This window comes from Rhinolophus ferrumequinum, chromosome 5 (assembly GCF_004115265.2).
Source record: "Rhinolophus ferrumequinum isolate MPI-CBG mRhiFer1 chromosome 5, mRhiFer1_v1.p, whole genome shotgun sequence".
In the NCBI taxonomy this organism is placed as follows: Eukaryota; Metazoa; Chordata; class Mammalia; order Chiroptera; family Rhinolophidae; genus Rhinolophus; species Rhinolophus ferrumequinum.
In genome coordinates, this window is record NC_046288.1 from 28,624,850 (window position 1) to 28,650,988 (window position 26,139).

General features: G+C 36.2%; 1 protein-coding gene across 6 annotated transcripts in view; it reads left to right on the top strand.

Annotated features, from left to right (window-relative positions):
• The window catches only part of RUFY3 (RUN and FYVE domain containing 3), a 68,122-nt gene extending 42,997 nt beyond the window's left edge, over positions 1-25,125 (top strand). For 3 of the 6 annotated variants that reach the window (XM_033106711.1, XM_033106712.1, XM_033106713.1), the window contains 14 exons: positions 571-694; positions 1,883-1,944; positions 4,227-4,292; positions 5,816-5,885; positions 8,522-8,614; positions 9,989-10,072; positions 11,083-11,250; positions 11,784-11,881; positions 15,887-16,006; positions 17,339-17,438; positions 19,143-19,207; positions 21,632-21,659; positions 22,403-22,471; positions 23,689-25,125. In XM_033106711.1, coding sequence (XP_032962602.1) covers positions 571-694; positions 1,883-1,944; positions 4,227-4,292; positions 5,816-5,885; positions 8,522-8,614; positions 9,989-10,072; positions 11,083-11,250; positions 11,784-11,881; positions 15,887-16,006; positions 17,339-17,438; positions 19,143-19,207; positions 21,632-21,659; positions 22,403-22,471; positions 23,689-23,832 — 1,291 coding nt within the window. In that variant the 3' untranslated portion in view covers positions 23,833-25,125. Of the gene's footprint in view, positions 1-570; positions 695-1,882; positions 1,945-4,226; positions 4,293-5,815; positions 5,886-8,521; positions 8,615-9,988; positions 10,073-11,082; positions 11,251-11,783; positions 11,882-13,408; positions 15,662-15,886; positions 16,007-17,338; positions 17,439-19,142; positions 19,208-21,631; positions 21,660-22,402; positions 22,472-23,688 lie in introns of those variants that run through there. The other 3 variants (XM_033106714.1, XM_033106715.1, XM_033106716.1) reach the window with 2 other exon arrangements.
• Positions 25,126-26,139: the final 1,014 nt, after the last annotated feature.

Sequence of the window (26,139 nt, forward strand, 5' to 3'; positions counted from 1 at the left end):
CAGGGTAGTTCAAAACTTAGCTCCTCCAGAAAACAGGAAAGGCTTTTGACACCTTAGCATGTAACCAGATTCATTAAAACAGGAAGTTGACATGTAACATTAAATTCAAATATAACACACAAAATTTTTTTCCAGATGGATCATATATGTACAAATGGGAAAGGGAAAACAATAAACTTAGAAGAAAACATAATTTAGACAAAAATTTCTTAAACAGGATACAAAAAGTTCTGCCTATAAAGGAAAAAAAATGGATAAACTGATCTACATTAAAATGAAGAACTGTTCACAAATACAAATATGTAGGAAAAGCATGAATACTCATTTCAGTGAAAATACCATTCTGATCATTTTTCTTTCAGCTAGACTGTTTATTATCTAGAGTTTTTTCATGTGTGCCTATCATCTAAATAAAGTATCCAAGCCATTCTTTTTTTTTTTTTTTAACTTTTTCTCTATTATCGTAGATGACTATTCAACCATGAGGCAAGTGTTTTTCTCCTTGTCATGATTACATCATTGATTCTTGGGGTTTATTATAATAGCTCATTCCATGGATTTCTCTTACAGCGAATTCTATGAACCAAATGCCCTCATGATGGAAGAAGAAGGAGCCATAATCTCTGGTCTTTTGGTGGGTCTGAATGTCATTGATGCCAATTTCTGTATGAAAGGCGAAGATTTGGACTCTCAGGTATGAGAAAGATACTCAGTTCCCAAGTGTATCACTCTGAGTTCTATTATCTCAGAAGTTGGATTGATACATTATACCAACCAAATTAGGGGAAATTCTGTGAATGATAAATAGAATTTTCTTTAATTTTGATGTGAATATTAAAAAATTAGTTGTTTTATGACTCATTTAAGCATTATAAGTGTTTTTCAAATTCTTATCTTGACTGTGATCCCTGTTAAAAATATTTTACACAGGCTAAAATAAATACACAGGCTGAATACTAAAAGCCAGTGTATTATGGTAGTTAAGAGTGAGGGCTCTAAAACACAACTGTTTAGGTCATTCTGGCTTCTTTACTTTCTAGCTGAATGTATTTTGTAGTTACTTAGTTTCTTGATGCTTCAGCTTCCTTATCTGTAATAGGAGAATAAGAAAGACTGTCTGTATCTATTTCACAGGGTTATTGTGAGGAATAAAGGAGTTAGTACATATAATGTGCTTAGAACAGGACCTGGCACATTTTTTTTTGTTGTTGCTTAGTCAAGCTGCTGCTTTTAGTGTAACTATTTCTCACCCATTCTGTATGAAATACTATGATGAATTTCTGTTACGTTTTAGTCTGAGAACATAGAAAAGAGAATATGATATTTGGATATAGATTTTATAAAAAAGAAATAAGCTGAGTGATAAAACAGCAATCTTGAAAAATTTTGACATGCATCAAAAAAAGTTTAGAAGAATAGATAGCAAAGTGTTAAGTGGTCATCTTCGAGTGGTTGCGATGCTAGGTGTTCTGTACTAATTCCTTCTGTTTACCTGTAGTTTCTGAAACTTCTATAAGGGCATGTACATTGTTTTTGTAATTATAATTTTTAAGGAGTTATTTCCAAAAGTGAATAGGGGTTTAGTAGCAGAATACTTAATATAATCACAAGAGAAACTTTAAACCTTAAATTTATACTAAGTATTCTGTTGATTTTCTTAATCTTATCTAGTCTTCTAGTCCTATTGACTTAATCTTGATTATTTACTCACAACCCTTGTCAATTCTTGGTTATAATAAATTAAAACATTTAAATTTCATCAAAAATTTCTAGTGATTGTCATGACTATATTAACTATTTTGAATGCCTAGCAAGAGACATTACGTTATGCCTTGGAAAAAGTATCTAATTTTACAATAAATTCTGAAAATTCTCTCTGTAGGTTGGAGTTATAGACTTTTCAATGTATCTGAAGGATGGGAACAGCAGTAAAGGTAGTGAAGGGTATGTACAAAGAAAATTAGTTTTCCTTTAATTTTTCTTGATAGTGTTTAAAGTTTACAACAGTACTGCTTTTTAACAGACTTGCTGAAAGAATTTTTGATAATACAGCTGTAATAGAGCCTTACCAAAACTGTCTGACTGTTGTGTCAGCTAAAGCCTAAACGGGGTTTTAGTTAAAGTGATTTCCTGCTCATGTGGTTCGGGGGCAAACAAAATTAAAATTTTTATAACAGGGACCCAATGCTCCATCTCTTTAGGTAGTGTTTGAAAACATGGTCTTCTTGACGAGAACAATTTCATTCTTGGTTTGAGGGAATTTGCATCATGGCGTTATGTAAAATGTTGATATTAAGGGAAGTATATGGAACTCTGCACTACTACTTTTAGAACTCTTAAATTTAAAATTATTTCAAAATCAAAAGTTTTTAAAGTATTTATATAGTACTTAGAAATTAGACATCAAAAACACACCTTATACCCTTTATAAATTTAGCAGCTGAAAGCATAATTATTCTGAAGTTTTTAATCTTGGACTTTGAGCTAAGATTATATTGCTTGTTCTTTAAGTAGCTGTGTTGTGGTCTTGATTTGTCTTTAATTGAAAAGTCTGTTTAACTTTTGTCTTCGTAGATGGTTCTAGAACTGAACTTCCCTTTTCCACACTTTTTCTCATGAAATAATACACACTTGATTTTTTTTAAGTGTCAGGTGTAAAAACAACATAATGATTAGATTATTTGTACCCCTCACAAAGTGATAACCCCAACATGTCTAGTACCCATCTGACATTGTGCATAGCTATTGCAATACCATTGACTATATTCCCTATGTTGTACTTTACATCCCATGACTATATATACAGAGGGTGCCAAAAAAATGTATACACATTTTAAGAAAAGAAAAAGCTGTATTAAAATTGTAATACAATGAATGACACTAGCATTCGTTTGATTAATGCCATCTTTTGAGCGAACATCATACTACATAATGCTATCATAATTCAATTCAACTTCAGAAAGTAATACATAGATAACATCTCTTAAAATGTGTACATTTTTTTTGGCACGTCCGGTATATATATATATTTTAAATTATAGTTGACATTCAATATTATTTTATGTTACTGTATTTTGCCATGCATAATGTGCACTTTTTTGCCCAAATTTGTGAGGGGAAAAACAAGGATGCGCACTATACATGGGTAGTATTAATTCCATTTCCCTGAAAAGTTTGGGCCAAAAACATGGGTGCACGTTATACACGGCAAAATACAGTAGTTTCAGGTGTACAGTGCAGTGGTTAGGTGGTTAGGCATTTACATAATGTATGAAGTGATCCCCTCAATAGTTCCCATCTGACACATACAGTTTTTACATTATTGACTATATTCTCCATGCTGTATTTCACATCCCGGTGACTATTTTGCAACTACCAATTTGTACTTCGTAATCCGTTCCCCTTTCTCACCCATCCCCCCAACCCTGCTCCCATCTAGCAACCATCAGTTTGTTCTCTGTATCGATGAGTCTGTTTCTGTTTTGTTTATTCGTTTATTCTGTTCTTTAGATTCCACATATAAGTGAGATCACATTGTCCTTCTCAGTCTGATTTATTTCACTTAGCATAATATCCTCTAGGTCTATTCATGTTGTCGCAAATGGTAAGAATTCATTCTTTTTTATGGCAGAGTAATACTATTTTGGTTGTTTCCTTATTTTGGCTATTGTGAATAGCACTGCACTAAGCATTGGAGTACAATAAACACTTGATCTTTGTGAAGTCTTATACCATTCTCTTTGTGATGTCTTGGACCATTCTGAAATCCAAATGACATGCAAAGGCAAATATATAGCCTTTGAACTATTATTACACCAGAACAAACTTAATTTAATACCTATGACAAATGGGAAATAGTCATTACAAATAATACTAGCATAACTACAAAATCTATCAATTGTGAGAAGAAAATGTTTAATCTTTAAATGCCTCTGTTAAATTATAATGTTATACCTATAACCTAAGTTAATGAGGTGTGTAAGCTATAAGAAGGGCTTTTTTAATATGAGTTGTTTTTTTGGTTTGTTTTTGTTTTCATTTTTAAGCTTCCAAGTATTTCTTGCTGATATGTTAAGGGGGTTATGCATCAGGTCTGTCTTCTGATTCACTGTATCTGTGCCACAACTTTTTTTCTATGTTATGAAAAGATTAGTGGGTGGGAAATCTTGATATTTATAATGTTACTTATTTTATTTCCTTTTTGTCTCCTCACCCCCCACCCCCAGAGATGGCCAGATTACTGCAATTCTGGACCAGAAGAACTATGTGGAAGAACTCAACAGACATCTGAAGTAAAGAATGAATAAACATTACTTTACTGGTGATTTTGTTGCAGGGGAAGGCAAGGGTAAACTGATGAGCAATGAAGATAAATTCAGACAATACTCAACAAATTATGTAGAATTCCTGCTTACCAGGCAACAAATTAGGCAATGCTAAAATGGCATTTAACTGTTTTGGTGACCTTTAGTGAAAAGCAGTATAAGATTAGTATGTAATTATACCTCTAGTGATTAAAAAAATACATTCAGTTAAGAATTCTTAAATATGTGACATATAGTAAGTCCTCACATAACCACCTAAATAGGTTCTTTGACTTTAAGTGAAACGACATATAATGAACCAATTTTAGCATACACGAATTGATGTAAACAAGAGTTAGAGTTAAGTTCCTGTGGCATCTCATGAACATTATAATGAAATGATGTTGAACAAAGCGATGTTATTCAAGGATCTGCTGTATATAGATGAAATTAGTGGCCCTCTTGGTTCAGTAGATCCAGCCACATATTCAGGACTAATCTTGGGTAAAGCATTACAGCCTTAGTACCTTTAGATTAATCATGTCTCGTTGGTCCCTTGCGTTTCTCATTTATACATTGGATTGATAGTACTAATTTACCCATTCCTCACTACCACTACTATTAATTTACCAAGTATTTTGTAGAACTGTCCAGAATATTAAACAATCTCCTCTCCTGAGGAGAGCGATCCAAAATTTATTGGTATTCTCAAGTACATTGATGTTCTAAAGACTGTCAAATAATTCAAAAGAAATAATATATCCATTATTATCTTGTTTATAATTCTCTTATGGGAGATAATCATTTTAATTTAAATAAGACCTATAAGGTGATTATACCAATATCAATTTAAAATGTAGTCTTAATTCCAACTAGAAAATTCAAGAACAATTTAAATACATTTTCTCTTGGGACTAAGAACTAATAATGACTGCAGTGAACTATGGAGATGTTAGTCAAGCAAAGATATGGTTACCATTGACAATGGAACATAAACATGACACTATTATTTACTCTTTTAATGCCTCAGTGTCATTCTTTTTTGAGAATGTTTATAAGAGTTTGTTTGAGCCAAAGTGACGAAATAGGTCAGGGTAAAAGATCTAAAGTGCTCCTCTCAGTTTCTTTATCTGTAAATAAGGATCCTTAATGCATAGGTTGTTGAAAGGAGTAAATGAAATAATGCCAAGTAAAATCATTTAGAAGAGTGCTTAGCGTATGGCAAGCCCTTAATTCATGTAGCCTGTTATTATTATATAGATAAATCTTAAACTTTACTGTATATTTGCTTTTTTATTTCACTCAACAAATGCTTATTAAATACATACTTCAGTGCCAATGATGTACAGTTAAGACACACAGCATCTTGTAAGCTGTCTTAGAGCTTGCAAGTCTATCAAAAATTGTGGACATTGTAGTGAATGGTTAGTGTGATGGGTGTTTAAAAGGAAAGTACAGGATATTGTTCTGTTTCTCAAAAGAGACCATTATGTTTTTTCTTCTCTTGATAGTGCTACTGTAAACAACCTTCAGGCAAAAGTGGATGCGTTAGAAAAATCCAACACTAAACTGACTGAGGAAGTAAGTGTTCTGGAAATTCTTTGATTGACTTAAAGAATTTAGTAATGGGTATTAGTGGAAAATAATTTCGCTGTCAGCTTGGAAATACAGGACTTGACTTTTCAGGTAATACTTACTATAGGGTGTAACTCCTTGTTCTAACGAAGAATGGCCAGCTGTCTAATCTCATGGTTTATCCAGATGGATTATGAAGGCCTAGAACCCATGCTGATCAAATATCTTGCTTTCTCTTGTGTGAATGTTTTATCTGGGCTAGCCTAGAGTTAATGTTTAGCATGTAGCATGATATTCATCACTTATTCATTCAACAAACATTTTAGGTACTACTTATATGCTAGAGCTAGACAAAGATTTGTATGTGCCAGAAATTGATTTATGTGTGCCAGATCGGGAAGTTCCCCACCTTCAGGGGCCTTATGTTCTCCTTGGGGTGGTGGGTAGATAAGATAAAGCACATTTGTCAGAAGACCAGTAATCGCTGTGTACATGACATGCCAGCTTATGTGTCATGTGCTGCTGAGCAAGTAAGTCACTTGACCTCCAAAGGCCCAGTTCCCTTGCTGGCAAATGAGTATTTATACTTCCTCTTTCAGCCTCACAATTAACTCTGAAGATTAGATAAGAATATTTATGTGAAAACTCTTAGAAAAGTCCCTAAAATAAGAAGAGAAAAAGAACTTCGTGTTTCACTTCTGATTAATATATTTTTCCTAATCTATTAAAGGCTAAGTTACATATATATTTTTTTCTTCAATGGCATTAGATGTTTCTATAAAAAACCTTAAATAAAATTTTCCAGGTGGCAAAGACTTTATCTTTTCTTTGTAACTATTTTGTTACATATGGTGGGATAAACTTGGTTTAAATAAAACCATGTAAAGCACTAGACAGGCAATACTATTTAATCATTTCTTCTTCAGAATAAACATTTTCATTATTATAACTTTAAAATTCCTTCCTTGTTACTCAGCTCTGTGGGCTTCATTTTTGGATGTAGATTCTTAAATTATATTAAAACTTTGTGGATATGACCCTTTTTGATCCCACAGGCTTTTGAAATATTCTGCACAGAATACGTTCTGTGATTCTGCTGCTATTATACTGAGGCAGTGTGACATAGCAATTAAGCATGTTCTCTAGAGCTAGACTACTTGAGTTCATGTCCTAGCTCTGGCTTTCTTGCTAGCTTTCTAATCCTGGGCCAATTATTTAAGCCTCTATTCCTTGGTTTACTTATGTGTAAAATGGGGATGATAAAACAATAAGAGTTTTGTGCAAATTAAATGTTCAATACATAATGGCCTAGACCAGTGCCTAACACATCACAGGCACTCAATAAACATAGTTGTTAATGTATTTCCTCCGTCACAAGACTTGTCCTCCTGACCTAGATTATTTCACTAATGCTATTTATTCATTCATTGACTTATTTATTTTACCAGTAAGACCTATTTTCTTGAAACATTGAACTTTTAGAAATAAGTAAGCATTGTGTGTAGGCTTTATACAGAGCAGCTAAGGCTAATTGAGGCCTGCCTTTTCTTATTTCCATCTATTATGGATTTAAGAGGACCAGTTTAAAAAGAAAAAACAAAACAGACCTTTTCTCCTCCTGATTTCTGAAGCAATATAAAAGAGAAGAATTAAGCAGATGAAGATATATAAATATCCACTTTATTTTTGGTAAAGCTGATTTAGAAGCCTACTTGGATCTGCAGTCATTGTTTCCTAACACTTTCCCTGATGCTGAGATCTCGGAAAAAGCTGTCTGCAGATGCACCTGGATCGCGAGAGCAGACCCACTTGCCCAGAGTTACTTCTTTACACATTATTAGACCCATGGAGCAGAGAGAGAAATGGGCTTCCAGACTGCCTCCAGAAAGCATGCTTGAGCCTACCTCCACATTAGAACAGGAACCAAACAGAACCTACACCCAATGATAGTGTAGAGATACTAGCAAGGAATTCTAGCCCTGCTGAGTGGAACCCACTCAGTTCCTTTCCCAAACTCTTTCAGGCACCTTCACATGCTTTGTGGGGAATAGAGGTCAGTAGGTACAGAGCAGGAAAAGGTGTTTCCACGTTACTTTTCCCTCCTGTGGAATGGGTATATAGGCATTCTCCCTTAGCAATATTCTGCTAATAATATTTAATACCTTTTTAGGTGCTGAAATGAAACTCTTCAGTGCTTAATGTGGGCACCTGTTAGAGTGAGAACTTAGAAGAGTTCATTTCTTTACTCTTTTAAAAATCACCTATATAAAGTCTTATGAAGGGTTCGTAAGGTGGGTCCCAAGGCCTGAGGTGACCTCTTAAACATTTTAGAAATAGGTACTGTAACTAAATATAATTATAAAAGTTATCCACGACGACACCCTTGAGGTAAATGATCTTAACATTTTGGTACTGAAAAAAGTTTATATAAAAAGCAGCAAAAGGAGATAATTTTTATTTAACCTATTTTCAAAATATTTCTTCTAAGTTCCCTATAAGGACATTTTTAGGAGGTTATAGATACCTTTCTTTCCTTTTAAAAATATCTAATCTTGAAAATTATGTCCTAGCAGATCATGAATTATCTTACCCTGTGTTAGTAAAAGCAAGAGCAAAGATTATTTTTCTAATTTTATCAATAGCTTGCAGTCGCAAACAACAGGATTATTACCTTGCAAGAAGAAATGGAACGAGTTAAAGAGGAAAGCTCCTACATGTTGGAATCCAATCGGAAGGTAAATCTTATGGGATTTATAAAACACTCCTAGAGAGTATGTCATTGTGTAGCAGTGAGGGGAGCCTCTAGAGGACTATGTGGAAGCAGCAAGTGTTCGCATGTGTCACTTACTGTTTTTACTGAGAACCCATGCAAAACTGAGCGCACAGTGAAGGTTATGGGAGTGTGGTGCCCCCTCTACAGGTGCTTCTTGGCTTCAGTGCCATCTACATGTGTTCAGAGATGTCAAGAAAAGGTCTACTTCAGTTTCTTGTTTTTATGTACTAATGATTTGTATTGTATTTAAGTGTTATATTTGTTATATTACATATACCATTATTTTAGATCATGTCACTGTTTTATAAGAAGTGTTTCTCTGCTACCATTGGGAAACAGTTACTCTACAAGTAGTTTTCTAGATAACTTAATCCCTTAAAGTCCCAAACTTTTTATATATTTCTAAACAGATGTTTTACAAACCTTTTATGTATTACACAATTCTAAGCCTTCTTAAGTAGAGGATATAATTTAACACATTTAGCCCTTTATGATGACTAAAGATCATAATTATCAACATTGGCAATTCTGTACTAAATTATAATGGTGCTACTTTATGGGGCTATTGAAATTGATAGAGCTTCTAGCATCTATACTTAAATACTCCCAGATGGCTGTGGGTTTGGGTTTTTTTGGGTTTTTTGGTGTTTTTTTGTTTTTTGGGGCCTTTTGGGGTTTTTTTGTTTTTGTTTTTGCCTTTTATGATTTCACTGGCATTTTTTACTCTTACTGCTGTCAGTATTGCTATCTCTAGAAAGGTTTCCCCATTCCCTTTTATCCTCATGCTTCTAACCTACTGTGTGACTTAAGAATCCAAATATCTGGTTATTAAAAATTGTCCCTGAAGACTAAGTAAGGCTCTGAGTGAAGACTAAAGTAGTTTTGTATGAGTGACATGTTTGACTTTAATGCAAGGACTTTGTAAAAACAACTGTGACCAACAATTTTCTGATGACCTTATTTTTAGCAGTGATCTCTGTGAATAATTGTAGACACCAGATGTAAGATCTCTGAAGTAGATCTCATTTGAGTCTTTGGCCCAAATCATAATTGACAGCGAATGCTATTTTGTTTTTAGAAGCTGATTTTTAAGACTTCTACCATTTGGTTTGGTCAGCTATCTTAGGACCTTAAACAAAATGGCTGGAAATTTCCAAAACTTCAGCTTAAGAATTTTTAATTTGCTAAACCTCTTTAATTTCTTTGTTGTGTTCATTCATTTTTATACCTGGTTAGGTATGATCATTTTTCCTTAATAAATAGGAGTGCTGGTGTCAGGTAACTGTATAGATTCTTGTCGTCTTTAAGTATGTACTATTTTATTTATCTTTTCAAGGGTCCTAAGCAAGACAGAACTTCAGAAGGGCAAGCACTAAATGAAGCAAGAAAGCATTTAAAGGAGGAGACACAATTACGACTGGTAAACTTTGCTTACAGTCTGATAGTGCAGGAACACGTCAAAATTAGTACACCTGATTTGTACTAAAAATTATCACAAACCAATAGTGTATAGAACAGAATTTCAGGTTTTCTGAGAAAACAATATCATTTTAACATCCTTGAAATAATTATCATTTTCTTCCTGTGTTTGTGAGTTGCATCTCAAAATAGTTTCCATTAAGAAGGTCCTACAAATAATACATGTTAGTGTTTTAAGAAGCAGTCTGACTCATTTTCCATCATGCTAACTATATTCAGAGGAGTGCCTCAGTTAAGTGACACGTGATAAAAATCTTACACAAAATTTTCCACATCTTTGTATCACAATAAGATAAATGTTTATTTAAAAAGGAAAGAAACCAAGAAAGTAGGAAGGTCCTAGGTGTGCCTTGGACGTAGCCTGAATGCAGCAGAACCTCAGGTCTTTGTATCTTTCATCATCCAAATAATGTTGCAGTAATAATAGTTGAAACAAAAAGGGGTTTCATGTGAAATGAACATAAAAATTCAGTTAGCCATGTTGACCATTCTCAGTAATTGAGACATTACCCTGGAGACCCAAAGTATCTTTTAGGTTACTTGGGCTCCCAAATATGTCAACAATATTCAAATTGAAGAGAATTTCAACTGCTTCATTTTGTATTGGCTCCTGTAACACTTTACATATATATTTCTATAATAGGACATGACATCAACTGTCTGTCACAATATCTAATGAAGTGCCTTATGTGTGTGCATATTTTAGACATATTAAATAGCACTATCTTTGGCCTACGAAAATTTTCAGATTTTTAAATTATTGAGTAAATGTTATTATAATTATTTTAATTATTATTCTTGTTAATGCTTCTGCATTGAATGATAGCTTATAGATATTTTGTCAGAATATTCAGACCTGAGATTTTGGTCTAACTTTTCCTGTGGAATTTTATAGTTTGTGCTTAGGTGAGGAACAAGCGAGTAAGCAATTTTATTTACCTTTGGGGGCAGGATGTTGAAAAAGAACTGGAGATCCAGATCAGCATGAGACAGGAGATGGAGATGGCTATGAAGATGCTGGAGAAGGATGTCTGTGAGAAGCAGGACGCCCTGGTGTGTCTGCGGCAGCAGCTGGATGACCTCAGGGCTCTCAAGCATGAACTTGCCTTTAAGCTGCAGGTAGGAAACAGGAGGAAGAGGCTCGCGGCTCTAAAACCGCAGGGCTTCCCTCTGCCCCTCTTTTCTCTAGAGTCACACTTTAAATACAAGAGGAAAGAGTCAACCTCATTTGGAGGCTTGCCGCCAATAAGCCACTTTAGGAATCACAGGGTCCTGTGTTGCTGTTCTGGAAAGTCGTGGCCATTTTTCAGATTGTAATGGGAAAAGGCGGTCCCTTCTATCCTATAAGTTAATTTCTACTCTCCAGCCTAACCTGCCAGCTGAACTAGCTGTGGCTCCTATTAGCTTTTATACTGGAATATGATACATGGATGAACTTTGATGTTGATCTTTGTGACAAAGCCACCTATAACAATACTAACTTTAAACATTCCTTTTTGGTTTTTTTTCCACTTGAGAATTAACTGATGTACAAATATATGAGCATTTCTATTTCTCTGTTTCCCACTTACCATTAGATTCAAAAGGCATGTGTCATTTATTTCAAGATTTTATGTTATATATACATCATCCATAATTCTTTTTCATAACAGAGTTCAGACTTAGGAATAAAACAGAAAAGTGAACTAAACAGTCGCTTGGAAGAGAAGACTAATCAGATGGCTGCTACCATTAAACAACTCGAACAAAGGTAAAGTGCCATTTCTTTAGTGAAACACTTGGGTGCTTCAGTGCTGGATGTGCAGAGCAGGCGCTATGTGCATTTGGGAAACAGAAAGTACATGAAACTCTCCCATCCTGACCTCAGGCATGTGGGTAGGGAGAAAGCTGGTAAAAGTTTGTGTCTTCTAAGATGTTAATGAAAATGCTTTTAAGAAACAGCAGCTTTCCTTGACTATTTTGAGCAGCACAACTCTAACTCTCTCACTTCATCCCATTTCAAGTGTCATGTGTTAGGGAGGGGTACTTAACCAGTATGAAAGAACTTTTAAATATGTTTGTGATTCTGTTATTTTATTGTTCCTCACGAAGTGTGAGGTGACGTAGGGGTGTTAAGGGCCCTTCTAATGACTAAGCCCTTTCTCTTCTCTATCCCATCTTCCTTTAATCTCTACTTTCTCCTTAACAGTTCTATAGCTTCCACTGTCACCTCCTGCTCATGACTCTTAAATTTGTCTGTCTCCAACTCTGTCCTCTGTCTGGAGACCAGTCTTGTGTTTTCATCCTCTGACCGGCTACTTCCCACCAGTATCTACAATTCACAAAGTATATCCTAGGCTACTCTTATGATTCTCTTTTGGTCTGAAACCACCATTTCTTCCTGGTGACTCAGCTGCCTCAAGTGCGAATGAGCCCCAGCACCCACTTAGTGTTGCTTGCCTGTGTTGCCACGTTTAACACCCACTGAGCACCCTTTTTACACTTGAGGAAAACTATACTTCGTGGTCCCTGGGCATGCTTCCTATTTTTCCCTTCTATTTCTTTTCTAATAGTTCCACCAGTTAGAAATGCTGTTCCTCTTCCCACTCCCTTGTTCTTCAGGTACATTTTTCACATTCAAGCTCAAATGCAACCTACCCACACTTCCTCTGAAATTTCTTCCCAGCTAAAAATAATGTGCCAGCCTGCCCTTGTTGGAATTCCCATGGCCTCATATCTATACCCATCCATACTGCTTAGAGCACTTCTCACTTTCTGCCTTACCTTATAGGCCTTCATATACGGGTATGTATCTTGCCTTCTGATGACCGTGTGAGCTCCTTGTGGTTAGCTCACAGTGCCGTGACTGTGCAAGGCATTCATTTAGTAGATGCATAAATGAATGGATGAATGGATGACTTATTTAGGAGGCTCCTGCGTATTAATGTTAACTCAACAATTATTTGCAAATTAATAAATAAATTTGAAACTTCTTGTTTGGCTGATTTAAAAATATAAAGGTATTGATCTATCCAGGAAGTTATCCTAGTGCTTATTTATAAGCAGATATGTGTTTATGATTCAACAAATCAGTTTTAGGGTTCATAAGTTGTGTTTTTGAAATGTATCAAATTATTTTTCAGTGGATTTTTGACTTGGCATTTAATGCAGACAGAACTAAAATAATGACTTCATCTCTTCAAGGATTAAGCTGACTTATTGTCTTGCTATTTTTCTCTCTCCTGTTTATCCATTTTCTCATTTCCCTTTCACTCCATTTTTATTGTTATTAATTTAGTGAAAAGGATTTGGTGAAACAGGCAAAGACCTTAAATAGTGCAGCAAATAAATTGATCCCAAAACATCATTAGGCATTTTGCAGTTGGTCACCTCGCAAGTTTGATACCACAATTTAATTGTAAAAGTTAGAAATCTGAAAGTTATTACATTTAGGCTCTGATTTATATAAAATGTCACCAAAAAATGACTTTGAATTTATTGGACTTTTAAAAAAACAGTTTAATATGTAGGCTGTGTTTTTTCTTCTTTTTTATTTTCTCCCCAGAGTTAGAAAATTTAGTACAAATTCTTAATTAAACGTCAAATAAACTTTGCGAAATTACTTCTGAGTTGACCAATAAATAAATACTCCATTTAAAAAAGCCTAGGGAATTGAAGCTTTGTGCATGATATCGATGCCTTTACAACCCAGCTCCTGACAAGATCGGATTCTCGGTGCATTGTCTCTCTCAGCGAGCCTGTTCTGCCGTAGGGATGTAATGAACTAGAGGGGACTACCGTATGGACTCGGCCTCTTCTCAAGTAGTTCTGTGTTTCTTAGTCCATGACCCTTTTTCACTTTTGTTATATAGGTTTAATCCCCAAGACAGGATAATAAGTACTTAGTATTTCACTACACTTCTATTCTCAGTAACCAAGACTGCTTGCAACTTTTTTGCCTTAGTGACTTTGGGGGCGGGAAAACAGCATCCTTACATTTCTTTAAAGTACATAGAGATAAAGTTAGTGATTAGGTAACTTATAATAACATAATAATGTGGAAGCTTGGGAAAACCCTCCTAATATTTGTCATCTTCTACCTCTGCCATTTTCCTGCAATTCCACTTCCTATTTAGGTAGTTCAGAGAGAACAATTTTAATGAAAATACTCCTCTCCTATAAAAAATATGTGTTACACATTTTAAAAATTTATCCACTCTTCCTTTTGAAGTAAATATGACCAGGTATAGACATGAGTGATTGTTTCCCGCCTGTCATTCCTTGCTGGAAACATTTGCTTAAGAGTTTTTCTGTTACTTTTTGTTCAGATAGGGGTTTGCTAAAGTTTCTAGGAAACTAACAATCTAATTATTAGAAAACCATTTCAGAGTAGGAAATAGATAAATGATAAACTTATAGTCTTTATTATTATTTAGTCTAAAAATAAAGATTCCCAGTAGATATTCGCAAACAATAATTACCAGGGCTTTTTTCTCTAAGTAACCACAGATCTAACCCTTTCTAGGCTTTACATTGTAAATAATCGTATACTACTTGGATGTTTTTTAATGACTTTTAATTTGGAGGTATAGGTTTTATATAAGCCTTCATTCCTTCGAAAGATTGTGGCAAATTTTTCTCTTTCTTTCTCATTCTGGTATGATTTACAGCATTTCAGCTGTTTCTATGGGAACAAAGATAACCCCTTTGCTTCCAGCTCTTGAAATCCTCTACCTTCTTGGAAAAACAAAAACTAAGACAGTAAGATAGACTTCATGTATGCTTTTACAGGTCTTTGCAGACTTGAACCAAAGTCAAGTCAAAGAGCACATGACCAACTCATGGAAGATCCTGTGCTCGCAACTTATTTTAGTCCTTATCATTTTGCACCTGTGCTATCTTCATCAACCTTTTGTGAGGAGTTGCCTTTCTATGAGCATTTAGAAGGAGTGCTCAAACAGCAAAATAAAACATTTTAAAAAGGACACATAGCATGTTTCCAAATTCTGTTACATAGAGCCCCAGATAGTTCACCTGTTAGAACATACTTCTTTATAGGTACAAAGTTATAGGATATATGGAAGAAGACATTCATCAGAATCTTCCAGAAAATATGGTCAGGAATCTTATACAGGCTTGGTGCTGAATTGTTTGCCCACTTAGTCTGACACCACTTGGTAGGAATAGAAAGGAAAAAGATGGCCAAACTCTGACAGAGGTTTCTCCTTATATAATAACCTGGGTAAGGGTTAATGTATAATGTCCAGTGATTTAATACAAACTGTGGTTTAGGGGAAGGACCAGGAAAATGTTCTAATTCCACATGTAAGAAGGTAGTCGCCCACTTGCAAGTTCCAGTTATGTGTATAAAACAGAAATATAAAGTATCAAACAAATTAGGAAATAAAAACAAAAAAAGGGGATTTAACTTTAATTACTGTGTGCTTGAGATTGGCTTTGGATATGGATTTTCTAAAAAGTGATGTTTTGTTGTTTATCATCTAATGGCTGTAAACTGTAGTACTAGAATAAAAAAAAAAATGGAAAATCACTTTTCCTCTGCCTGGTTCACCTTCATCTTGCTTTTGTTTAGAATTTGTTTCTTCTCCATCTTTTTCCCCCATAATTTCTTCCCTTTGTCCTGAAAAGTTATTTTTCCTCTCTGTGTCTCTCCATGCCTTCTTCGTTGGGTTGTTTTATTTTGTGTTGTGGACTTGGTCTTCCTCCCCACCATGGCTTTTGTTTTTTATCACAAGTTCATATGGCTCACATCCAGATTGCGCCAGGCTGAGCGAGGCCGCCAGTCTGCTGAGTTGGACAACCGGCTCTTCAAGCAGGACTTTGGAGACAAGATCAACACTCTGCAGCTGGAAGTGGAGGAGCTCACCCGGCAGCGGTGAAGAGAGGGCGGCTTGAGCTAACAGGGTGGTCATGGGTAATTCTAAGGTTAAACAGAGAGAAGACGGGACCCCATGATCCAGCCATCTCCTATCTGTCAGTGTCCTTTCTCTAGAATTAGAATTCAGAAATTTTCACATACATTAGCGTTCCCAAAGTCTTGTCAGCATCCTTTGCAATCAAAGAATTATGAAGTTAGAACCCAAGTCCCCAGATGAATAGGAAGGAGTGAGAGAATTAACAGCCAATAGAACGCTAATAATAGTATTGCCTGAATTCTTGCTGTGTGCCAAATACTTTACTAAGTACTTCACATGCATTCTCTTCTAACTTCTTCCCAACAATCCTATTAGCAGGTGATCTTATCACTCCCATTTTCAGATGAAATTTAAACTGAGAGGGGTTAAATTTGTCCAAATTCACACAACTAAGCCAATAAGTAGCAGAAACATTAATTTAAAAACCTCTCACTGACTTCAAGCCCTTAATTCCTCTTCTGTCTTATCTCTCAAATGAGACGATTCTGTGCTAAAACCACTGACTTCAGACAAATATAACTTTGTTGTTGGATATAAAAGCACATACATAGCTACTAAGGACACTAGTGGAGTGGTTGAGGGTATAGCTGGGGATTGAATACATAACTGTAGAGCGAGACCAGCTGATTAATATGAAATGAGAACACAATGTCAGTGCTTTCATACTATATCTTGCTAAAATTTTGTAAATACTGTCTTTCAGTTATAGTAAATCCACTACTTGTCATTCAGTTGTCCACAACTTTTCATTGAGTTAATATTTTTTTATTTTTACTTTTTTTAATAATTTTTCATTTTTTCAATTACAGTTGACATACAATATTATGTTAGTTTCAGGTGTACAGCACAGTGACAGACATTTAAATAACTTACAAAGTGATCACCCTGATAAATCTAGTACCCATCTGACATCATATATAGTTATTACAATATTATTGACTATATTATTAAGTTAATATTACATATTGATATTCAGAATGGTGACCCTCAGAGACTGGAAGATCCTAAAGTACATTCTTAACCTAAGAAAGATTAAGATGTTGTATGTATTTTAAACACGTTGTATGTATTTTAGTGTCACTGGTTTTATTATATTTTAGTACTTTAAAACCTGGTTTGTGTGTGTTTGTGTGTGTGTGTGTGTATGTGTGTGTGTGTGTGTGTGTAGATTAAATTTTTATTAATCAAGTATTAAAATTTAATTATTGAACTTTAAGGAAAGGGCTTGGTACTCCTTAGAGAATATAAGTACACAATGCAAATGTTTCCTTTTCGTCTCCCACCTATCCCAGGAACCAGATTGAGTTAGAACTAAAACGGGAAAGAGAAAGAAGATTACAAAACAACAGGAGCATCCTCGGAAAGGGTTCCCAGAAGCCGGAACCCCAAATGGTAATTGTTAGTCCCCTGTTCATTTTACTTAACATTTAGAGGCTACCTTACTGGGCTGAACAGTTTCCTCTCATGGAGCACATGCCATTGCTACGGCCTAGAGTGTGTGGCTGGCAGCCAGAGCTGGTGTGACCACACGAAAGCCTGATTCTTAGTGTACCACTGGGATGCTGTGTCTAACTTGATATCCTTTGGAAAGGGGGCATAATAACCACAATTTCCAGTGGCCCTCTTATCGCTTTTAATGTGCTCAGTAAGATTATTTTGGTTTCTTAACAAAAATATGTGTCTCTTGGACTTCTGCTGGCTAACATTTTTAATGATATGGTGTAGTAATCCCACCTCAACCCTGAACTCTCCTTTAACAGAATTGTCGTAAATGTGGATTTGCTTCTGTACACTTTTTTCAAAATCATGAGGATTTCGTTTGAGCATACTCAAGGTACCTCTCTTGAAAAAATTAGTAAAAGAAGGAACTAGGCTTGGGGAAGGGAAAGTAATGTAGACTGATAGTGAGGGAACTAAAATTGGATAAGATCCTATCTGGGACCTAGAAAACAGAAGCCCCAGTCTCTTCCAATAATAAAATCAGAAAAGCATGAAATACTTTTCTGTCAAAGACAATCACAAGGAAAAAATTACCTTCTTTGTATGTATATATAAAACAAAGCAGGTTAAATTTAAGCTTGTTACTTAAAATTTCTAGAGAATGAGCTGCTAATTTACCGGAGAATAGAAAAGAATGGTAAATGGAAATTTATTATATAGTACTCATTACTACTGATGTAGTGGGCAAAGTAACACTCTGTGTAGCATGCTATCTTTATTATTTTAGTTTAGCAAACATAGAATGTACTTATAAGGGCTTATAGAGATTTACTGAAATTTTGGCCTACCTTATCTTGTTTTTCCATTGAGGCCTTACATTTCTCCATCTTGAATTGCTCTGCAATAGGGTTTCCAGCAGGGTCAATATTGCATTGACCTCCCTCCCTTGATATTTGAGTAGTCTAAGAACATGCATTCTCCTTTAGGAGGCTGATAGCCAGCAGTTCAAAGCAGGCAGCAGTGTGTGTGTGCCACAGAAAGAATTTGTCCCTAGAAGCTGCCCAGACAGGGCTGAAGGGCATTGGTAAAAATGCAGTTTGGGCCTTTACATTGGTCATTAAGAGTAGAAAACTCCTCGAGTTGTACAGGCTGTAGAAGTTGTCATGGCATTGAGGCATTTACTTGATTGAGTTTCCAGGGGATTACAAAGTCTGCTGGATATGGCCATCCTTGATTTGACCAGTTTTCCAGAGCTCAGCAGGCGGGGGGCTGGTGGTATAATACGTGTGTGTGTGTGTGTGTGTGTGTGTGTGTGTGTGTGTGTTTATTTTTCTTCTAAGAAGTAACTGATACCTTGAGCCCACTTTGCAAGTAAATAGGATACATTCTGAATTTCATTTGAATCTCAAGAATTAATGAAAATATCTACTGTGAAAACCATTTGTTGCAAACTCTATCAGAATAATTTGTTAAGAAACTACTTGGAGCAGAGAATAAGGAAAACTATCTTGAGAGTGAGATTCCTTCCCTAATAAAAAAACTGCTTAGGTTTATACCCAAGTTAACACAATATAGGGGGAAAATATGTCTGCAACATCATCATTGTTTACCATTCTGAATAATTAATAAATTGGGCCATTTTCTTTCTTTTTGCAGGATGGGAAGCACAAAACTCAAGAGGAAAATGTTAAACTAAAAAAGTCCCTGGAAGAAAGCAACAGGTGTTTGTTAGTAAATTATTAACTAAAATATGAAGTTATTTTGGGGTGATGGGAAACAGGGAGCTTTTGATACACATTGGCAATGACACAAGACTGGACACTGACTTGTGATATTAATATTCCAGAAAGACATTTTGAAGGAGAAAAGTGTAAAAAATAAACCAAGTAAATATTGTAACATTAAACCAAACCCATATAGTCCAATTCAGAAAGAAAAAAACAAAAAACGGTGATCAAGCTGTTCTCTGACTCTTCCCTGGTTAATGCCCAAACTCAAATTATCACTTAAAAGATTATTTCTGTTCTTGGCTGTATTGGTATCACAAGAAAAGAAAGCACAAGTCATAGCATTTCTTACATTCTTAAATGTACTTGAGTATGACTTGTTTCTACCTGCATGCTAAGTGAAAGGCAGCTATGTTGCAAATAAATCTTCTAATTTCCCTTACGTCCTTTCTCTTAAGGGTCTCAAACAGTTTGACTTGATTCCTTTTTCTTAATTCTTCATCTGATTTGCTCACTGTGAAGGGCAGAGGATTGTTTCCAGCAAATTGACTTTCATCGATTATGTTAGCAGGTAGAAATATAACAAAATATTACATAGTGCCACTAAAAAAATGAAGGAGGTCCAACTATTCGATATTCTGGAAAAGTCAAAACCATGGTGACAGTGGTTGTCGGGGTGGGGTATGGATGAATGAATAGGTGGAGCACAGAGGATTTTTTAGCACAGTGAAAATCCTCTGTATGGTAATATAGTAATAGATACATGTCATTACACATTTGTCCAAACCCGTAGAACGTACCAACCAAGAGTGAACTCCAAGGTGAACTGTATGGGCTTCGGGTAATTACGATGTGTCAGTGTAGGTTAATCTCCTGTAGCACATGCACCATTCTGGTGCCAAATGTTGATACTAGGGGACAGGGGATGGAATATATGGGAAATCCCTGTATTTCCTGCTCAGTTTTGCTGTGAAACTAAAACTGCTCTAAAAATAGAAGTCTATTATAACAACCAAAAAAAGAAAAGGTTAGTAACAAGGCAAGATACCACAGAGAGGGTTTGAGAGAACGATGCAGTGTGTATTTCTGGCATCTGTCCATGTCCAGGCTTTGGCGCCTTAAGAATGAGGTTGTGTGTCATCTGGAGCAAAGGAGCTGCTGGAAAATATAAATCCCACAGTGCAGCAGCAGGCTGGTGATGCAGATACGTAGCCTACACAGGCCTTCCTCACCTCCAAGGCCAGGATGATTCCAAAGCCTTTCAATTTACTCCCAAAGAGCATGGCCTGATCCAGGACCAACCTTAAACTACAGTCCATCGAACACATCAGATCAACATGGGCCACGGGAGGGAACTGCCTAGAAAGGCCATGGAATGAACCAGGACTGAAAAGTGCCTTTCAGAGTCAGCCTTGTTCCAAACTAATCAAGTCATTTACCATCAGGAGCGTCTTACATGCCAGGTTGTGATTTAGGCCCTGGGAATATATGATAGTACTTACTTTATATCTGTATTGTGCTCTGCAGCTTGAAAATTTATTGTCTCCTTACTAATTTAATTTTCTTTACAAAAATGTAATCATCTCTTCCTACTTTACAGATGAGGGAACTTGAGAGCACAGAGAGGCTAGCTGGCACACCCTGTTGCCTCTACTTATCCTGTCTTCTCTTTTTAAGTCCCTTGTCTCTGCACTACATAGATATATGCTTCCAGGGCTTGTGGTTGCCAGAACTGCAGTCCTAAGACATACCCAGGCTTCCTGAGATTGTGGTCCAAGGAACAGCTGTAAACCTGGTCCCGCTGGTGGTCACTCTGCCACTCAAAAGAGAATTGGAACCACTGTACATCTCTGGTACATTTTCCCTAGAGCTGAAAGCGGACTTTGCTTTCCTCTTAAGTTCTATTTCAAATTGGGAAAATCAGGGTTTAGCTCAGCTGGGTCTCATGAAGAAATATTTCAACCTGAATGGTACTCATCTGACAATCTTATTCATTACCCTTTCCCTGACTAATTTGCTAAATTTCATGTTTTTAACTATTTGGGGGAGGGGACTTAATACATGACATAATGAATAGATTTCTATATAATATCAGACAGGGGAAGAAAGCTATTAAAACATGGCATATGGCATTGGCCATTGGAGAAAGGGTGGGAGAAATAAATGCTGTTTTCTTGGTAGTAAAAAGGAAATATAAAATATAACCCCAAATCAATTTTTAAACAGGAACCCTAATGTAGATCAAGGATCAGATTCTAGTAATAGATTTAACAACCAACTTTCCTCACCTTGGAGGTCAAGATTAGTGGTTATGTTGGTCCCCAAAACAAGGGAACCATGGTATTCCTTTTTTTGTGTGGTTTTGAAATGATAAAAATGGAAATATAGTAAGTTGCTGTTTTTAATTTTCCATTCTAGGCTGCAGTCTCACCTTATGGATGAACAGGTAATTGAATGTCCTGTTCTAAAGCATCTTGTATAGATTATGAAGTTGGCTGTACCATGCCTGGCTATAAACAAGACAGCATGGGAGGGAGGTGAATGCACACAAGCCTCTGGCCTGTTCTTTTAACAGTGTCCTGAACAAACATTAATTTGCCTAAAACTCCCACAGAGAGTAGCACAGCTTTGAAAAATTTACTAAGTAAACAACAGTTCTCACTTATTTGAGATTCTCTTTCACATACTGTGAGACCTATAAAATGGAAAGAAAAAAATATTTCTTGGTCACTTAGAAATAGGCAAACGTCAATGGTTATAAAATACTTTGCAGATAAATAGTACATGACAACCCCATGAAAAAGATGATTAATGCTACTATGTGAGACCCTGTCATTTATCTATTAGGATATACAGTTAAGCCTACTGCTTTCCCTTCTCCCTGGTAGAGTAAGACAAGAGGGATGGGGCTTTAAAAAAAAAAAATTACTTTATACATTTATACTTGAGTTTTCTTTTTATAAATAAAATCATGTGTTACTTTATTATGAAAATTAAAAGAGCTCCGAGGCTAATGATAGTATTATCTGAGTTGTATTGAGATGGTGTGACTATGTATAATTTGTTTCTTTAGTTTCCAGATAATATGTAGTGTGGTTATATAATTTTTGTAACTAAAAAAATGCATATTCTGAAAGTATTAATATTTCTGGGGCTAAGGGAAACTAACCGGCTCGCTATGTGGTTTAGGATCAGCAGCTGCTTTCTGAAAAGCCACAGATGTGTCAGCTATGCCAGGAAGATGGCAGCCTAACACAGGTAACGATGATGAGAAACAAACCCCTTCCAATAATAGGGACTTTGCTGTGTAGAATGCAGAGTGGGGAGAAAAGCAAAAGGAGCAAGCATTTATTGTATACCTGTTTTGTTTTGTTTTTTGTAAGTCATGTCGGTAAATCCCTGTGGAAATAAATACAAACAGCTAACATAATTTAAAACAAATGTAAGTTTATAAATAAATATTTATTGAGTGTCTACTTTATGGAATGTGCTATTCCATTAGCTGGAGAAAAAGTGAATGAAAGTGAAGACCAAATCCCTGTTCTTGTGAAGCTTGTGTCCTCTGTGCCGTCAGATGAGAGCCCTGGGCTCAGAGATGTGAAGTACACTTCCTAGAATTACTCAGGTCATAAGTGGCAAAGCCCAGATGCAACTTGACTTTGGCTCCAAAGTCTACCCTCCTTCCGGTACTCCCTGCTGCTTAGAACAGATAAGATAGGTTTGGTGAGGTGGGTTCATGCAAAGTGCCTTAGTATGTCAGGAAAATTCTTCCCTGCCTTTCAAATATAAGTGACCCTGTAGCTCCACTGCACCCTCAGAAAGATGAATAGTTTGGGAGAAAGTGGCATTATTCATAGGGGACGTGCTTCACAGCCTTAATGTGGGGACTCTTGCAGCTGTGTGTGCACCACCCTACCACAGCCTTACAGTGACGCTGCCGTAATGACCCACGTGCCGTCCTACTGCTTGGCCTCTGGAGACTCAAAATGCTTAATTAAAACACTAATTTCCCTGCACAGAGGATGCAGGAAGCTATGCTGCTGCTGCACTGGTGTCCCAAAGGACGTGCTTGTAGAGCATCATCGGTGTATCAGGGATTATACTTCTGTTCATGCTCAACAAATGTTTAAATCTTCAGCTGGCTGCCCAGTCATTGCTGGGTCATTGCTTACGTACTTGTAAACTCATTTTAGAATTAGCCCACCTAAGTGAATATAGTGAATGAAAGTATGTTTTCTAAGCATTTGTGTATTATCTGTTCTTACTCTGTGGCACTGCTTCTCTTCATTTAGAAGTAGACTGTAAGCTGCTTAGTAGACAAAGATCGTGTTTGGTCAGGTACTTTCTGGCACATAACAACCATTCAGTGGATACTCGATTAGTTTTGAGCGTTTCCCGTGTTTGGCCTTTTACATCACATGCACGCATATGCCTTGCTCTTCAATTCCCCACCTAACCTCCTTTTCTCCTTGTAGAATGTGTGTAAGAACTGCAAAGGAACCTTCTGTAGCGCCTGTTCAACAAACGAACTGCCTCTTCCTTCGAGTATCAAGCCTGTGCGAGTTTGCAATCCCTGTCACAAGCATCTGATGAAACAGTATTCCAGCAGCCCATCGTAAGACTGGAGGCCAGAATGGACCAGAATGTCTCTCCCTGTGTTAGGTGCCAGGCTCCTCTGGAGCCCAGACCTTAGCCTCAACTCAAGAGTTGATAGGAATGATTTAAATAAACCAAGTCCAGGGAGAAAAGGCAGGTTGGGGATGCTGGAAATTTGCTCGTTTTCCCTAATGAACTCTGAATAAAAATTACTCGGTTGAGCCTCTCTCTTCTAAATCTAAACAACCCCATTTTGAAGGGTTTCTTTATAGCATGTCTTTGGAAGGGCTACTCATTTTTATGAATAGTGATGATAATACTGGGGTAGATATAATAGGAGAGAGGATCCATAGATAAGAATAAAAAGGAAAATGATCATCTTCCTCTATTAAATTTGCAGATTCAAGGGGGAATGATAAATATTAACTGAGATCAAAATGACGGATGTTACATATTTTCCCGGTGCTGCTAGACATAAACATTGTTTCCTCTTCATCCCACTAAACTACCTCTTCTTTAAAGTATCTCTACCGAACTGTGAACCCAAACTCAGGGAAAAGAAATTAAAGAGTAATATAAATTCTGAATGTACTTAAAACAATATTATAATATATTATAGTTTCAGGACCAGAAAATTCTGGTCCTGACTTACAAGTGTGTTCATCATCAGAACAAGGAGGAAGAACATTTCCTGTTTTTCCACTTAATGACTTCAAAAGTAAATATCTGCCCTTTTCAGAGTCTCCTACTACGAAACAAGGAAACTCTTCCCCAGTCCCTCCCTCCTCTCCAAGTCATAATGGAAATTGTTAGGAGATTTAAAGATGGGGTTTGACTTTTGAGAATAGGAAGTATTGAAAGCAAAGCTAAGTCCAATGTAAAGTAAAATTTAATTTGTCCATGTCTGGGAACAGTTAGCTCAGAATATTTATTAAATTCTTTCTTGCATAAGGGATCCCTTATTCTGAGCCAAGAATTAGAACTGGTAGACAGTTTCTTGGGAATTATGATACTCAAATATCTTTTAGTAACAACCCTTTGGTGGAAAAGAGGCAAGTGCATTCAGCATGGAAAGGAAAGAAATGGTATATGCTGTTAGGATGTTACGTGTGCCTAGATTGTTTGATTCCAGTTAAGACCTAAGAAGATATGATTCTGTGAGTGGTTTAGAATTCTGGGCTGGAAACATCCTGGAACCTTGGTATTTAATAATTTCTGTGTCCTGAAAAGGATTACAGCCCAGGAAAAAGTTATTTCAGAAGTCTGGCCTGTTACTTGGTAAAGTTTTGAGAGTACTAATGAAAAATAAAATATAATAATTCTAGCTTAGTTTGTTGTCATTTTTTTCCCTTTAAATGTTTATTTTCTGTGATTTTTCATTTTTCTTATTTTTAGCTACTTACGTGTGCTAGCAGCGTTTTACGTGCTACAGATAATCTGGGGAATTTAGGAATTATCCTAAATGAGCAAAAATTATTTCATAATTAGTTTTGAATTAAGTAGAAAAGAGGCAGTGCTGTTCATGGATTATAAGGTGGAATAAGTAATTAGCCATTTGAGATTTTAGTTTGAATTGCACATAAGCTACAAAGTTTGACAATTAAGTTCACGAATTTGTTGCAACAATGTTGCTAGCCTTTTGATATCAGAGGGATTGTTCATTATGAATTTGTACCAACTGGACAGTTAACCAAGTTTACTATTTGGAAATGCTGAAAAGGCTGCATGAAAAAGTTAGACAACCTGAACTTTTCGCCAACAATTCATAGCTCTTGTGTCACGACAATGCACCAGCTACACGGCACTGTCTGTGAGGGAGTTTTTAGCCAGTAAACAAACAACTGTATTGGGACACCCTTCCTACCCACCTGATCTGGCCCCAATGACTTCTTTCTTTACCCAAAGATAAAGGAAATATTGAAAGGAAGATATTTTGATGACATTCGGGACATCAAGGGTAATACAATGACAGCTCTGATGGCCATCCCAGAAAAAGAGTTCCAAAATTGCTTTGAAGGGTAGACTAGGCGCTGGCATCAGTGCATAGCTTCCCAAGGGGAGTACTTCGAAAGTGACTGTAGTGATATTCAGCAATGAAGTATATACCTCTTTTTCTAGGATGAGTTCGCGAACTTAGTCCAACCTCGTATTTAGCCTTTTCTTTTTAAAACAAAGCTCCAAAAATCTTTTGTTAGTAGAGCTGTCCAGGAAAACAAGGTGACCAAGTTATGACTACGTTGACTTAATATTAGGCCTATCTTCCTTAAAAATTGTGCTTTCCACCATTTACAATAGCATCAACAAGAATATCGTATTTAGGAATAAACTTA